We start from the raw sequence: 16,517 nt of genomic DNA, 5'->3' as shown, positions 1-16,517 counted from the left end.
CTTATTTAAGTCTTCTTGAAGAGCATTGTTGTTACTTTCATTATTAATTACTGACATTATTTTTGTATCATCTGCAAATAGTTCTAATTTATTTAGTATGTTTACTTTTAAGTCATTTATAAATATGATAAACAGGAGTGGACCGAGGACAGAACCTTGGGGAACTCCACTTGTGACTTCCTGCCAATCTGAAACAAACTCACCCAGAACTACTCGTTGTTTTCTATTACTGAGAAATGATTTACACCATTGTAGGGATATAGGATTGAAAACCATAACCATAAAGCTTGCAGCATAATTTCGATAAAGAAACTGAATCAAAGGCTTTTGCAAAGTCCAAAAATACTATATCAATATTATTACCAGTTTCAATTTTGCTTGTTATAAAATCTAAAGTCTCTAATAAATTGGAGCAACAATTTTTACCATTAACAAATCCATGCTGTTCATTTGCTATTATCTTATTTAAAGCCAAATGGTTCATCATAACATTATGAATAATTTTCTCCGTAACCTTACATACTATTGATGTTATTGATATTGGTCGATAATTTGAAGGATCTAACTTATCCCCTTTCTTGAATAGTGGAGTTATGTTTGCAGTTAACCATTCGTTTGGTATAACACCACTACAAAATGACATTTTAAAGATCAGTGATAAAGGATGAGAAAGTGATTTTGAACATTCTTTGAGAACACGAGGATGAACTTTGTCAACACCGATTGTTTTATTAACATTAAGGTTTACTAACTGATATTCAACATCAGTGTCATTAAAACTTGGATCGCTACAATGAAAATTACATTTTGAAGGAAAAGTTACATGGTCTAATAACTCATCTTTTAAAAATACTGAAGCAAAATACTCATTTAAACAATTTGCAATATCTACTTCATTTGTTATAATTAAACCATCAAAGGTTTTGAGTGCTTTAATTGAATCTTTTATAACTATTTTACTATTTAAATATGCATAAACACTTTTAGGGTTGTTCTTTGAGTTTTTAGCCAGATTTAATTCAAAAGCTCTTATATCTTTATTGACTCTTTTTTTTACATTTTTGTTCAATGTTTTATAGTTATTTACCATGTCAGTTTGTTTAAATCTTGAATGCCTGCATTTGTACCATAACCTTTTCTTTAACTTAACCATTTTTCGAAGTTCTTTAGTCATCCATGGAGCATATTTTTTACTTGTATCGTAACTAATAATTGGAATAAATTTACCACATCCAGTATGATATATACTTAGCCATTTTTTTATAAGCTTGACTAGCATTTAAATCTCTAAACTCATTTTCCCAATTAAAACTTGTAAAATATTTTGAAAGTTCTTCATAATTTCCTTTATTATATAAAATTTTTTTATTTATTTTTGGTTTTTGATCAATATTGATGTTTTTATAAAAATATTTGAAATTTAATATATGGTGTCCATGTTCAATTCCACTTAGGAGAGGTAAGTGATTCAAAGAAAAAACCCGATTTCTATTTTCTGTTTATTTTTTGTTTATTTTCTGTTTTGTTTATGTTCTATTTTCTGTTTATTTTCTGTTTATTTTTTACAATTATTTATTTCTATTCTATAAAAAATGGATAATTTCATGTTAACATATTGATAGTGATACAGGTAGGAAGTAATAATAAATCAATTTTTTACTATAGTTTAAGATATTTATTTTATTCTATTGTAAATATAAAATCACACAGAAATAAAGCTCATGAATATAAATTAAAGAGTTTTACAATCGGAAGATGAGGATAATTCCACTAACAAAAACACATGTTTAAAGAAAGTTACAAAAAGAGAATTATAGAGCTAGAATGTACATCAGATGAGGATGATGTTTCATATAGCCAAAACTTCGATTCTGCATAAGAAAATAAAGGACGATATGCCCAAGGTATGAGTAAAATTAGGCGAATTTCCGGACTACAGGTTGCGTAAAAAGTTCCCGCACTTCTCTGGCAACGACATTATTTCCCTTATTTTAAAGCATACCGTTTATTTTTCTGCATTATTTATGCTCTTCTCTAATCTTTGAATATGTTTTTTTAGACATGAATATGTTTTTTAAGACAAAATATTGAAGTTTTTAGGTTTCATGACGAAATCAAGAGATTTGCGGCCGGCAATCGAGAGGCTAGCTAAAGAGAAAAAGAAAGCATCGGAAATCGCTCGTCTTCTAAATGTTCCGCGGCATACGGTTTACAATTGCTTGAAGCGACTTGAAGAAACTGGTTCCATTGATGATCGTCGACGTTCTGGAAAACCAAAAACTGCAACTTCGGGTAAAATCGTCAAAAAGTCCGCAACAAGACTCGGTACAACCCAAAACGATCGATGACACAAATGGCCAAGGATGAAAGGATTTCGGAAGGTTCAGTTCGGCAAATTGTCCACAAAAAGCTCGGAAAATACCCGTGCAAAATTCAAAAAGCTCACGGACTTACTGATTGGATGAAAGCCACTCGTTCAGCCCGTTGCAAGGAGCTTCTCAAGCAATTCAAGAAGCCGGCGAACGCCTCGACGATTCTCTTCACGGACGAGTGTCTCTTCACTGTCGAGCAGTTCGTGAACCATCAGAATGACCAGATAATCGCTAGAAACGTTCAAGAAGCAAACCAGAAAGGTCGAATTGGTTCAAAGACAGCTCACCCCCAAGCAGTAATGGTTTTCGGAGCGATTACAGGAGACGGCAAGATACCATTGGTTTTTGTCAATCAAGGAGTGAAAATCAGAGCTCAAAACTACCTGGATGACATTTTGACGACAGAGGTATTAACTTGGACCAATTCACACTTCGGACAGCGGTTTTGGACGTTTCAACAGGATTCCACCCCAGCCCACAAAGCAACGGTCGTCCAGGATTAGTGCAAAGCCAATTTTTCGGGTTTCATCACACGAGAAGAGTGGCCTCCAAACAGCCCGGATCTTAATCCCCTCGACTATTCCATTTGGGGAATTATGAAGGCCAAGGTTGGAGCTGTTCGTCATCCAATTTTGAACTCTCTACGGTAAGCACTCAAAGCACGAAAAAGCATGGGCCATAAGCTGTTCGTCATCCAATTTTGAACTCTCTACGGTAAGCACTCAAAGCACGAAAAAGAATGGGCCACTCTTGACGATGATATGGTGTCCGCCAGGGTTGAAGCATTCCCCAAGCGCCTCAAAACGTGTATCAAAGCGAAAGGAGAACTTTTTGAGATCTGACTTATTTTTGTTGTTTAGTATGTTATCAAGAATAAATGTTTAAACTTTTGGCACATTATGATAGTTCTACGTGTTTTTACGTCGTAAATACTGAGTGCGGGAACTTTTTACGCACCCTGTAGAATATTGTACAAAAAACGGTAAAATTATTCCAGAAAAAAAATTTGAAAATAAAAATTGTAACTTCGAAAAATGTGAAGAACGTATTAATGAAGCAGATCGTTAAATAATTTTTCAACAATTTTGGAATATGAGCGACTTAGATAAACAAAACTTATTTCTCTATGAAAGTGTTCATAGTTATTCTGTAAAAAGAAGAAGGCCAAGAAATTATGCGTGAACTTTGAGGACTAATGTGTGTAAATTTCATTTGAGCACTCTTCGTGAAAACATTTTAGTATGTAAGAAATTTTTTATAAATACTTTTAGTATATCTACGGAACGGATTGATCGCATCTTAAATGCAAAAGATATTCCAAAAGACATACGTGGGAGAATGGATGGTTCTTGCAGGAGAACTAGTGAACTCGCGATAAAATTTGTTAGAGAACACATAAAAAGTTTTCCGGCTTTTGAGAGTTATTACACTCGATCCCAAAATCCAGAACGAAAGTATTTGAACCCTGAACTGAACATAAACAAAATGTTTAATTTATACTTAGAAAAATGTGGGGAAATTAATGAAATTGCAGTTAATGAATGGGTATACAAGAAAATCTTTCAAAGAGATTTTAAGTTATATTTCCATCAACCACGCAAAGACACGTGTGAAAGATGTGATTTCTTCAACATGAAAATATAGACAACAAACAGTGACTAAGAAAAGGCGACTCTTGTACGAAGACATGATGTTCACTTAAAAAATGCCAAATTAACAAGAAAAGTTTTACAAGAAGATAAAACTCTAGCAACAGAAAATCCATAAGGTATTTTGCTTTTTCTTTCTATTTACAAAAAGCCTTACCATATCCAAAATTATCCGTTTCGATCGTATATTATAAGCGGAATATGTATGTTTTAAATGAGGGATTCCATAATTTTTACGAAGGTAAAGTTTTTATGCATGTGTGGGACGAAATTACTGCTTCTAGAGGATCGCAGGAAATTGCATCTTGTTGTCTGAGACATTTACATAATATAACGACGAAAAATCATGTTATAGTTTACAGCGAAATCATGTTATAGTTACAAATTCCTTAAATACCGTAACTTTGGGTAACATTGCACAACTAAGGGGTCGTCCATAAAGTACGTACGCCAAAAGTTTTGAAATTTGACCCTCCCCCTCCCCCCTGTTGCCGTGCGTACTTTTATGTCCCTCCCCCCTTAAAAAGTTCGTACGTTTCTCAAATACCCCCCCCCCCCCCCTCAACTTTTTTTTCTTAATAAGAAAGTTTATTTTAAAAAAAAAAAGGTGGAGGGTACCTTAGATACTTTATACGACCCCAAAGCCCTTTGTTTGCGCATTTTAAAAACGTCTTAAAGTATATATGCAAATAATAATATAAATAAATTTAAACTATCTATCGAATAGAGTGTGATTGGCCGAGAGGTTAATGCAGTTGAAATAGACGGCGGAGATTCAGGATTGATTCCCGGAGATATCCGTATTAATCTTTTTTTTTGTTTTAATAACGAATCAAATATAAATAAACTATACTTAAGGCGGACGTTTTTTTCAGGTACCCCTCTTTAGTAAGTAAAAAATGAGTCTTACGCGAGATCAGTTATATTGAAAACAAAGGGTAAAACCCAGTGCTGAGGGTAACTTATACCTCTTAGCTGGAGGGGGAGGAGGGGAAAGCAAATTTTGTGCCTTTTTGCTAATTTAAGAAGCTTTTTATTTTAGCAAAACTTAGCGGTCAAATTTGGAAGATTTTGAGACACCAATGACACGTTTTTTTTGGGGGGGACTCCAACCCATCAACCACGGCCCTGCTAAAACCTGTTTTTTGTCGACTCAAAAAATAGGTCTTACTCAGGGCCAGGTTATAAGTGGTGGCATGTGAGCATGGGCCCCCGCAGGATTTTTTGATATTCCAGATAGAACACTTTCACACATCGTGCAAACTCCAAATTTAAGTTTGTTTATATGCCAAATAAGGTGGCCTTGCAAAAAATTAGGATGGCGGAGGCCTGGGAACAGAAAGCCCTAAAATGTTTGCCTCCCCCTTCCCTGCCCGAACGTGCTGGAAATATGTAGCAAAATTTTCAACTTTACTATCTAAAACTAAATTTAAATTTAGATTTAGATAGTAAAGTTTTTTTCTATCTAAATCTAAATTTAAATTTAGATTTAGATAGAAAATTTGACAATGCAAATTTTCCGACCCCTCTCATTTTGGGGGGGTCGGAAAATTTGCATGGTCATAACTTTTGTAATTTACAATATTTTTCTACAAAAATTAAAATCTGTCAATTAATTTAAATTTAGTTTTAGATGGTAAAGTTAAAAATTTTACTACATTAGTGCCCTCACGTATGGGCAGGAGAGGGCAGTGTTTTAGGGCTTTTTGTTCACAGGCCTCCGCCATCCCGATATTTTGAAAGGCCTCCTCATTTGGCAAAGGTATAAACAAACTTTTGTTAGGAGTTTGCACGATGTGTGAAAGTGTCCTATCTGGAACATCAAAAAATTCTGAGAGCGCCCATACATGTGTATGCATAGAGGAAAACTATACCCTCTACTCCATATACTATACATGTTTTTATATTGGCAAACTAGAATCTTTAGTCAGAATGTAACTTTTCTATTGATTAGCTGGTTAATTGTGATAAATTAGAAAATCGAAGTACGTACTTTTAAATTGATCCCTCCCCCCCTCCTCCCTTTCGTACGCTTTTTGAAAACCTCCCTCCTCCCCCCTATGAGCGTACGTACTTTATGGACGACCCATAAAGTCAAAGATAATTTATTCTCGCAGTTAAAAATTTTAACTACAACTGCAAATCACTTTTGAAGTCAGCTGTTTATTCTAGTTTTAATACAAAAATAGTGTAAAAAAGTCATTTTAACGAGATTTCTTTCTACGCAAGTAATTTTACTTAAGCATAGAAAAAAGTCACGCAAATAATTTCTTGCAACTTTATCTATTAAGCAGATCAGAATTAGACCCTAAGGTAAGTATACAGCATAAAATGCTCATCATAATCATTATGATGAGCATTTTATGCTGTATACTTTAAAAGTAGTATTGTAGAGTTGTTGTACTAAAAGTTTTAGTACAACAACTCTACAATACTACTTTTAAATGTATCATCATTTATTAATATCATTTAAGATGGTAAAAATGTTTTTTATAAATCGTAACCCTTACAAAAAAACCCAGTGAACTTTCGCTGGAAGTTCGTTGGAATTCTAAAAGATCACAGGAGATGTACGGAGTTTGCTGGTTTTTCAACAAAGTTTACTGAAAACGGTAGATTTCGCTGTAAGTTCACTGGAATTCTAGCAAAAACTGCACTGGGTTTCCAGTGATCTAAAACTTCACTGGAAGTTTACTGGGTTTTTTGCGAAATACTTTGCCGTATTTCCAGTTTTCAAAGACTGGAAGTTTTTACATGAAGTAATTTTTACTTTTACTCTTAATATTAGCATAATCTTAAGTAAACCTCGTTTGTTTATATTTGTTATGTCCGTTTTTATCATTATATATTATATATTTTACTCAAACTCCAAAATAAAATATCGATGTCGGCTGTTTAATCATTTTTTTTCGCTTCATTAAGCGAATGCACTTTTATTTAAAATATAAAAATTGATAATGGAAATAATAAATGTCTTTATGATAAAATATTATAAATAATATATGGTGTTGTATGCATAGTATAATACAGTACTGTATTTATTAAATATACAATTCTATATTTTATATAGTATCATTAACTTAATGATACTATATAATATACAGTGTTGTATACATATGTATACAGTATAAGTTTTGATATAATAATACTTTGTAATGGACTCTATAATATTATATAATGTACTATATAATGTACTATATAATGTACTATATGAACTGTATAGTATTATAGTATCATTTAATAAATAATACATTTAATAATATACAGTATTGTATATATAATAAGTACAATACTGTACAGTATTATAATTTAGATACTATGATATTTGACTTATTATAATGATTCATTATGATAAGTCGAATATCATAGTATCTATAAATATCACAATGCTATTACTATGACACTATTATTACCATTATATATAGTTTAATACATTATTATATATAGTTATATAGAATATGTATTATTATACAGTATTATATGTATAGTATCAAAGTATTTATAGTATCATACTTTAATGTGCAACCAAGTTGTGACCTTTATAAGTTATATAATTTTTTAATATTTTAATAAAGTAATGAATTAATTGAATGATTATAGAAATATAATAATACCATTTAAATATCTACATTTAATATACATACACTCAATATACAATTATATACTTATATATAAGTAGCAGTGAAAAAGACAACTAGAAATAAGTCAAGTGCTTTGTGCACAATAGATTTTTGAAATGTATTCTTTCTATTTTTGATAATAACTTTGATAATAACTTTTTCCAATGGGATTTAGCAAATTCCCATTGGAAGGCTCAAAGTCATTTTTTTGTGTCTTTTAATTAGAGGCGGAGTTACCATCAAAATATTGTTTGGAAAAATCCGATAAGATGGCTGTTGATAATATAATGAAATAATATCTTGAACCAATTTTTTTTTTTTTTTTTTTTTAAACATCTTCGCTTCCAACAAGGCTGCAAGCAGCCACTAATTAAAGTTGGAAGTTACTGTAAGAGAAAAGATGAAGATTGTAGAGCAAGATAACGATTGACGGACGATTTAAAAGGTTGCAAATTATACGAATCAGGAAAGCAAGATGAAGGAAGCGAATTCCAAAGAACTGATGTTCGAGGAAAAAAACTAGAAGAATAAGCGTTTTTGGAGCACTTAGGAACAGTCACAGAAAAAGGATGACACTTAATTGAATGACGAGTAACACGAGAATGAATTTTAGTAGATGGCACAAGAGACGGTAGCTATTTAGAGCAGTGCCCATTATAGTATTTGTAGAAAAGAGAAAAAGAAGCAACATTACGACGATGTGATAATGGTTGAAGGTTGGCTGCAAGAGCAGGTCCAACTATGTTTACAATGCGTTTTTGCACCTTGTCTAAAAGAGAAAGGGCATCATTAGAAGATCCGCCCCAGATATGGCAACAGTATTCCATACATTTGAGATTTATAGAGATAGAGCCGGATTTGAGATTTATAGAGATAGAGAATAGAATCCAGAGTAAGAAAGTGGCGAGCTCGATAAAGAGATGCAACCTTAGCAGATGCTAATTTTGCAACTGATTTGATATATGGTTTCCAAGAAAGATTGGAAGTAAGAGTTAATCCTAGAAGATGAAGAGTAGGTGACTCATCGAGTACATCACCGTTCATAAATATAGGAAGATCTAAATTATTGCGATAACGATTGGCTGAAAAAAATTGAGTTTTATCTGAATTAAAGTTCACCAGCCACTGTGAGCCCCATGCTGTAGCAGAAGTGAGATCCTTTTCAAGTTCAAATGCCTCCTCCAAGCAATCAGAGGGTGTTGGTTTCTTATCACGACAAGAATAAATGGTAGTATCATCAGCAAACAATGCCACCTTAGATGTGAGAATATCTGGAAGATCGTTAATGTAAATTAAAAAGAGTATAGGGCCAAGGATAGAACCTTGAGGAACCCCTGAAGATACAGAATAAGAAGAAGAGTGTTGTCCATCGAGGACAACTTTTATGCTACGGTTGAAAAGGAAGGATTCAATGATCTTAAAGATGTAGCCGGATACACCATAAGAAGAAAGCTTATGGAGAAGACCAGCATGCCAAACTTTATCAAACGCTTTTGAAATGTCAAGAGCGATGGCCTTAACCTCTCCACCTTCATCTAATGCACGATAAAACCTGTCAGTTATTACTGTTAGCAAATCAGCTGTAGAACGAGAAGATCGAAACCCATATTGATGGTCAGAAAGTAAGTTATTAGATTCAAGATGAGAAATTAAGTGTTTGTTAATTAAAGATTCAAAAACCTTGCTTATGATAGGAAGAAGACTTATGGGACGGTAGTTAGACGAATCAGATCGCTCTCCAGAATTTTTGAAGATAGGGATAACTGATGCGGCTTTCCAGCAGGCTGGAAAACAAGACTCTGATAAGCACTTGTTGAATAGTTTTAAGAGTATAGACGACAGCTCCGGAGAACACTTCTGCAAGACAATAACAGGTATGTTGTCTGGGCCACAAGCTGTAGAAGAGTCTAGGCAGGAAATCACTTTAGATACAGATGCTGGAGTGATATGAATGTCAAACAATGGATCAACCTGTTTGTTGGCAATATCAGGTAGAACGCAATTAGTGGAATCAAGAGATGATATTGATGAAAAGTTTTTAGCAAACAGTTCGGCTTTGTCTTTAGGTGAGGTGACAAAGTCTGAACCATACAAGAGAAGTGGAATTATAGATGTGCCCTTATTATTGATATTATTAAAGATTCTCCAGAAGTCACGAGAGCCTAATTTTTGAGATGAGATACGAGATTTCATGACCTGAGAATAGCGGGTTTTGGCGTTAGACAAAACCTTTTTACAGTTGTTTCTAGCAGTAATAAACAGACGTCTGTTTTCTAGAGAATTGTTTTGCTGATAAATATGGAAGTAACGGTTTCGATTGGCAATTGCAGCAGCACAGTGTGAAGAAAACCATGGAGGAGAGTGAGGCTTGACCTGGAATCGTCGAGAGGGAATAAAAGATTCCATGCCAGCCTGAATCCACGAAGTTATGTAAGAAGCACATTTGTCGACAGGAAGTTGAAAGATTTCTACCCAAGGGCCATCACGAAGAAAGTCACGGAAAGAATCCCAGTCAGCTTTACTGTAGTTGAAAGAGGTTCGGTAATAGGGGGATTCAGGTGATGAAGAAGAATGAGATATTAGTTTTAGAGAAATCAAGCTGTGATCAGAAGAACCTAAGGGTGAATGCGGAGAAACTGAGCACTGACTAGGATCAGAAACAAGACATAAGTCGAGTAGAGAAGGTAAATGATTAGGGTTGTCAGGAAAGCGAGTTGGAAAGTTGACTATTTGAGTTAGGGATTGAGAAAGGCAAAAGTTGTGGGCTTTAATGCCTGCAGAGTCACTGACACTAGAGCCAAGCCATTCAGAGTGGTGAGCATTAAAGTCACCGACAACAACTATATTAGCTGATGGATAAAGAGAGAGGGCTTGGTCAATATGATCAGAAACAACATCAAAAAGAGTGCAGTCTTGAGATGAAGGAGAGCGATATAGAACAAAGAGAAAGGCAATAGAGTGAAGTGGTGCTAAACGAAAGCACATGAAAGAATAGTCTGTGGATTCAAACCTAGTTTCACGACAAACAGGTGAATTCTTACGAATGTAAATGCCCAGGCCAAGCATGTGACTATTGGAGTCTTTACGAATCAGAGGAAGATAACCATCAACACTAAGATCACAAGATGAGACAGCTGAACTTAAATTAGTCTCACAAAGAGCAAGTAGGTCTGGTGAACTTTGCAAGAGATAAGACTCAACAGAAGAAAAGTTACTTCGAAGACCACGAATATTAGTGAATGATAGGTTTAGAGGACTTGGTGATGATGATGGTTTTTTGTGTTTTATAGTTTTTGGTACTTTATTCATTTTTAAATTAGATTGAAGAACTTGACTCAAAGCATAGATAGTACTCAGAACACCGTTTAATAGCCCAAGCAATTGCCTCATTACTACTAATAAACCCTAAGCCGTAACAAAGGGCTCCAAATGTGGCCTCCGCAATGCACACCAAAAGTACAAACAGGGACACCATCCATGCGCAACATGGCACTGTTAGTACTTTGATATTTTTCAGCTGTTGATGGAATCAGCCTCTCTGAGAGCTACCACAGAGTTCGGGAAACCTGACTACCAGCCGGCCTCAGAACCATAAAACTGAGTTTTAGAGCTGTACCCTCATAAGGAGATAATAGAATGAGTTGCTTAGTCATAAAAATAGTAACACAAGCAAACCCATGCATTGAGTCAAGAAGATCCAGCATTCAACATCCTAAACTGGAAACAATGTATTAAAAATACATCTGCGCCAGCCTAATAGATGAAGAAGGGGTGCGAGGCTGGTCAACAGATAGAATCTGTTTACCCCTTAAGTCTTTGCCTAGGAGGCCTTCTACAAGACAGTAGCTGGGTGCATTTAACATTTGCCCAAGATGAGTATTTTTATCGAGACACCATCTCTAGCCTTTACTCAACCAAGAGCCCCAAGCCAGGGGGTGTTTTAAATCGGAGTTGGCATCTCCTAGCCTTAGCCTAAAAAGGCGTATTCTACAAGGCAGCAGGACATGAAGCAGATTGTACCGGGTTACATGTTACCAGTAGCAGGATAACCTGATCTGACAATATTAAAAGTTTATATTAAAAACACATGTGGTTTCAATATAAACTGTTATGAATAAAAAAAAAGTATTATGGTTGTACACAATCATATTAAGTTTAATTGTTGCTGTTTTTATTGGATTTAAATTTTTTTATAGAGGTAATACTAATTAATAGAGGTAACGTGAAATAATATGCTGAACCAATTAATAGAGATAATACGTTGAGCCAATTAATTGAGGTAACGTGGATTTGGGCGAAGAAGATGGAGAATTGAATAGGGATAGTTTTAACTAGGGTGATTTTGAAATGAAATCCCTTAACTTGGAAGAGGTTAGTGATGTAAATATTTTAGAAAACGAGCGATATGCGCAAATGCAAGAAGCATTAAAAAGCTTTCAAACAACAACACTTGAGGTTGTAAAAGATATAATACCATGAATGGGAAATGTTACCGTTGAGGTTTTACCTGTTAGTAATATAATTTAGGTTACTAATAAAGTGAGAGATGCAACAATAATTTGCAATTTAAAATTAGAAAAAACCAGTTAAAAAATAAGTTATGAATATCAAGATTTTAAAATAAAATTTGGTAAAGATAATGGAGTTGATTTTTATTTTCAGTATAAGATTGGTTCATCATTTAAAAGAATTGAATAGACTTCATATGGCGGTGAACAATGAGAACAATCATCAATATTTACAATGGATGATTTTTAGACTTTAGGTATTTACACTACAGGGTTTAAACCAACTATAACGGCAGAAGCTAAGAACGCTTTTGAAGTGTTAAAAGGATTATTTAATGATATTTTTAGTTATGTAACTATTCAAAAAGCTACACCGCAGGATTTAACCAAAGTTATCAGCGAGGAGACTGGTATTGATTTGAATAAAAAGACAGCGGAAATAGCATCAATTAAAGAAATTGGCAGAAGCAAAAAAAAAAAAGCAAATGACAACATTTTAGAAGAATTACTGAGCTGAATAATGTATATAATGAATTTAATATTGAAAAAGAAAAATTGGATTTAAAATTTAAAATTCATCAAGATCTTTTAGAAGAAGGAATGAAGGCTGATGCCATGAGTAGAAATGCCGCTGCGAATTTAAAAAGCAGGATAAGCAAATCACAAAATGAACTACTTGAAGCAAAAGAAAAATTTGAAAACGTAGAAAAAAAAAGAATATCAAGCTTTGAAGGCAGCTAATGAAGCTAGAAACTCAGAAATTGCAACTCAAAAGAAATTATCAAAGAATGCAAAAGCTACTCTATATAAGGTTCAGGAAAATTATCAAGATTTATAACTCCAATCTAGTTTGAAGAAAGTAAAAGTTTAAAACGTCAACCTCTTTATTCTGGCTCAAAAATCAATTTTTCTAATGTATGCTTATGCATTATGATCTTTGTTTTGCGCTTCAATTTGTCTTCCAAAATCATAAAGGCATTTGTAGCGCTACTAATTCTTTTATTACCACTCAGTGTTTTTCTGGCAACAACAAAACACTGTGTGGTAATGAAAGAGTTAATAGTGTTGAAGACCGAAGGAAAAGGAGTCTTACAAAAAAGTGTTTTTGTGTAACTATTTTTTAGCATTTTCATGCATTTTGACAGTAGTTTATACTTTAGAAAACCATGTCAAACTACAATTTAAATAGCAAATTAATATTTTTGACACTAAAATCATCTACTAAAACAGGAACATCATCTATTCAGACTTTACCCGTAAAAATCTAATCATCTATTAAAACTGGAACCGTACCAAAAATAGCTAAAACTATATCTGTTTTTAAAACCGGTGAAAAATTTCTAATAAATGAATACAGACCAATCTTATTACTTCCTGCTTTTTCTAAAATACTTAAACGAATAATCTACAATAGATTATATAAATATTTAATTCAAAAGAACAATTCGGTTTTCAATCACAACACTCAACCGAACATGCAATTTTAGATATAGTTGGTAGTATAAGTGATTCTTTTAATAAAAAACAGTTTGTATTAGGAACTTTTATAGATCTATCCAAAGCGTTTGACCCAATTAATCATGACATCTTACTTAAAAAAAAAGGAAAATACAGAATAGAAAATACTACCCCAGATTGGTTTAAAAGTTATCTGTGCAACAGACAACAATGTGTTATTTCGAACAATAATAAATATTCATAATTACTAAAAAGTTTTACCCAAAAGTTCCATTCTTCGTCCTCTTGTATCTTTATTTTATATTAACGATCTTCCACAATCTCTAAAAAAACTTGATGCAATAGTGTTTGCTAATGACACAAATTTGTTTTCTTCATCAACATCAATTAAAGACCTCTTTGAATCTTTGAACAATGACCTTGAAAATCTAAACATCTGGTTTAACGTAAATAAATTATCTTAAAATACAGAAAAAACAAAACACATCTCCTTTTATTCCAAAGAGCAGAAAAATAATATACCAAGCATGCTACCATTACTAAAAATTGGAAACATAAACATTAAAAGAACTGAATCAATTAAATCTCTAGGGATATTTATTGACGAAACGATTTCTTTAAAAGCCCATGAAAAAACATTAGGTACAAAAATATCAAAATGTATCGACATGCTCTACAAAGTCAAACCCATACTCTCTCAAGAGAATCTAAAAATTCTCTACTTTTCTTATATACAAAGTAATCTAACATATGCTAATATTGCGTGGGGAAGTACTAATAAATCTAAACTAAATTCTCTATATATACAACAAAAACACGCATCAAAATCGATTTATAATAAAATAAATTCACTTATGTCGATCCCTTACTTAAAAACTTGAATGCGTTCAATATCTACCAAATTAACATCTACTAAAATATTATACGTATTTATGTCTTTTATGTATTTATGCTTAAATATAAACTCGGACTTATTTCAACTTATTTTACTAATAACTTTTTTCAAATCAACGCAAACAGATATTTCACACGAGGAACAGAAATTTCGCATTGCCCATTAAAAAAAAACAAAATTTTTAAGATTTTCAATTGTATACCGTGGCCCCTACTTTCACAACAAAATAATTTTTGTTTAATTTTTAGTTTACTTTGAATCTTAAAGGTTCTCAATGAAAAGACTTACTGTTGTCTTCTGCGAGTTTCCTCACAACTACATTATTTTGATTTAATAATATATATATATATTCAACGAAAGCTACAAGCAAGTCCCTAGTAGCCTTGTGGTGCAACGGACTTGCATATATTTTTTAAATGCATGGGTTAATAGCCAGCACTTTATATTATAAACCAGGAATTTTAAATTAATTATTTTAACCTATTGTCAAACACACATGCGCATAAAGGTATTCTAAACTTCTTTTAGGCATGTTAATGTGTGTGGTGTACATATACATATATATGTATATAAACTATATAAACTGAAGACATGTATATATTACTTTTTTGAAATATAGAATCGTTGTAAAAAAAAAAAAAAAATGAAATTGGTAAATGTAACAATAAAACAATTATAATAAAAATTGTTGATATTACATTGTGAAACACTCATGGAACCATTATTTTAAAAATAGTGATCAAATATCACGGTAATTCGTAACGTTTTTAGGTTAAGTAGCAAACCCTAACAAAATTCAAACTAAAACTGCCATTGGTTCTTATTCAGTTAACTATCGCAAAAATTTTTAACAAAATATATTGAGTTGACAAAATCAAAAGATTTTAAAATTTGCATCACTGGGTACCTTGCTGTGTACGCTATCTTTCAATATTTGTGGCGTTCTTGGGTCAAATAGGTTAGCATTTTTAGGATTCATGATAAACGTAATTAAGTTTCTAATATATATTAAAATAAGTCATGAAAAGACTCTTAAAGTTAGTGACATCTCGAGATGGTTCACCCGTATCCTCTTGACATTTTTTTACATTTCGAGATAATCACACAAAATTATTCCTTTATATAAGCTTGTTAAAATCCAACATAAAGTAGATTCTGTTAAACAACGAGAAATCACGGAAAAGCAGTGAACTTAGATGCTTGCAAAAAATTAAGAAAACTAGGTTAAACTTAAAAATTCAGCAATAAATCATGGGAAAAGTCTCCGTAAAAACTGAAACAATTGTTAGTTATTTATAAAAAACTTAGTTTTTAGTTTGATTTAATTTTTCAATTAATTTTTAACAACTTTTTTTTTAACTTTTGGTGATGTTGTAAACATCACTATTGCGAAGTGGTTAGCGCGCAATGGTTGCCTCAGAAGCTAGAGATCCGTCGTTCGAAGCCATATTTAGGCAGGTTTTATAACATTGGTAAGGAAGGAGGCGTGAACTTCCCTTCAAATGCTCTTCGGCAGTGCTATGTGATAAGACCGTAAGGGTTTCTTGGGGGCACCTAAAAACTAAAAAAAAACAAAAAAAAAACTACGACATGTGCTGTCGCCGAAAATTGACTGACATTCAAATTAAGGAAATTAGGCAGAGAAGCAGGAAAAAATTTTTGAAATCCACCTTGAGACCCTAGATATATTGTTCATAGGTTTAGATTTACTAATTCTACATTCACACTTTTATTTTGGAGGATATAATAATCATTAGGAAATTACTTAAAATAAAAAAATTATTTAAAGAGTAATTCTTTTTACATTATTACTTATTTAACTAACTTGCCTGGAAAACTGAGAAAAAAAATAAAATGTCAGGGCAAGAAAAAACTAACGCAAATAAAAAGTTTATAGCAAACATAATTGTAGAATTGTATTTGCAGCTAATACAGGGTGGCCAGCCAAAAGGTAAATCAAAATTTCAGGATATTTCCGTGACTTTTGGGAAAGTTTTGGGTTTTTAAGGATATTT

General features: G+C 32.7%; 2 protein-coding genes across 2 annotated transcripts; one reads left to right on the top strand and one right to left on the bottom strand.

Annotated features, from left to right (window-relative positions):
• Positions 1 to 241: 241 nt before the first annotated feature.
• On the bottom strand, positions 242 to 1,279 carry LOC136080222 (uncharacterized). The gene has a single exon (XM_065796836.1). It carries the CDS (start codon positions 1,277 to 1,279, stop codon positions 242 to 244), a length of 1,038 nt encoding a protein of 345 aa, XP_065652908.1.
• A 1,074-nt stretch (positions 1,280 to 2,353) lies between these two features.
• On the top strand, positions 2,354 to 2,875 carry LOC136080221 (uncharacterized). The gene has a single exon (XM_065796835.1). The coding sequence runs from the start codon at positions 2,354 to 2,356 to the stop codon at positions 2,873 to 2,875; it is 522 nt and encodes a 173-aa protein (XP_065652907.1).
• Positions 2,876 to 16,517: the final 13,642 nt, after the last annotated feature.

Source organism: Hydra vulgaris, chromosome 05 (genome assembly GCF_038396675.1).
Source record: "Hydra vulgaris chromosome 05, alternate assembly HydraT2T_AEP".
NCBI lineage: Eukaryota > Metazoa > Cnidaria > Hydrozoa > Anthoathecata > Hydridae > Hydra > Hydra vulgaris.
Note: the sequence above shows the minus strand (reverse complement) of the source record. Positions and strands in the feature narration are given on the sequence as shown.

Excerpts from the sequence above, each read along its gene's own strand:
- LOC136080222 (XM_065796836.1), bottom strand. The coding sequence starts at position 1,279 with ATGCTAGTCAAGCTTATAAAAAAATGGCTAAGTATATATCATACTGGA.
- LOC136080221 (XM_065796835.1), top strand. The coding sequence starts at position 2,354 with ATGGCCAAGGATGAAAGGATTTCGGAAGGTTCAGTTCGGCAAATTGTC.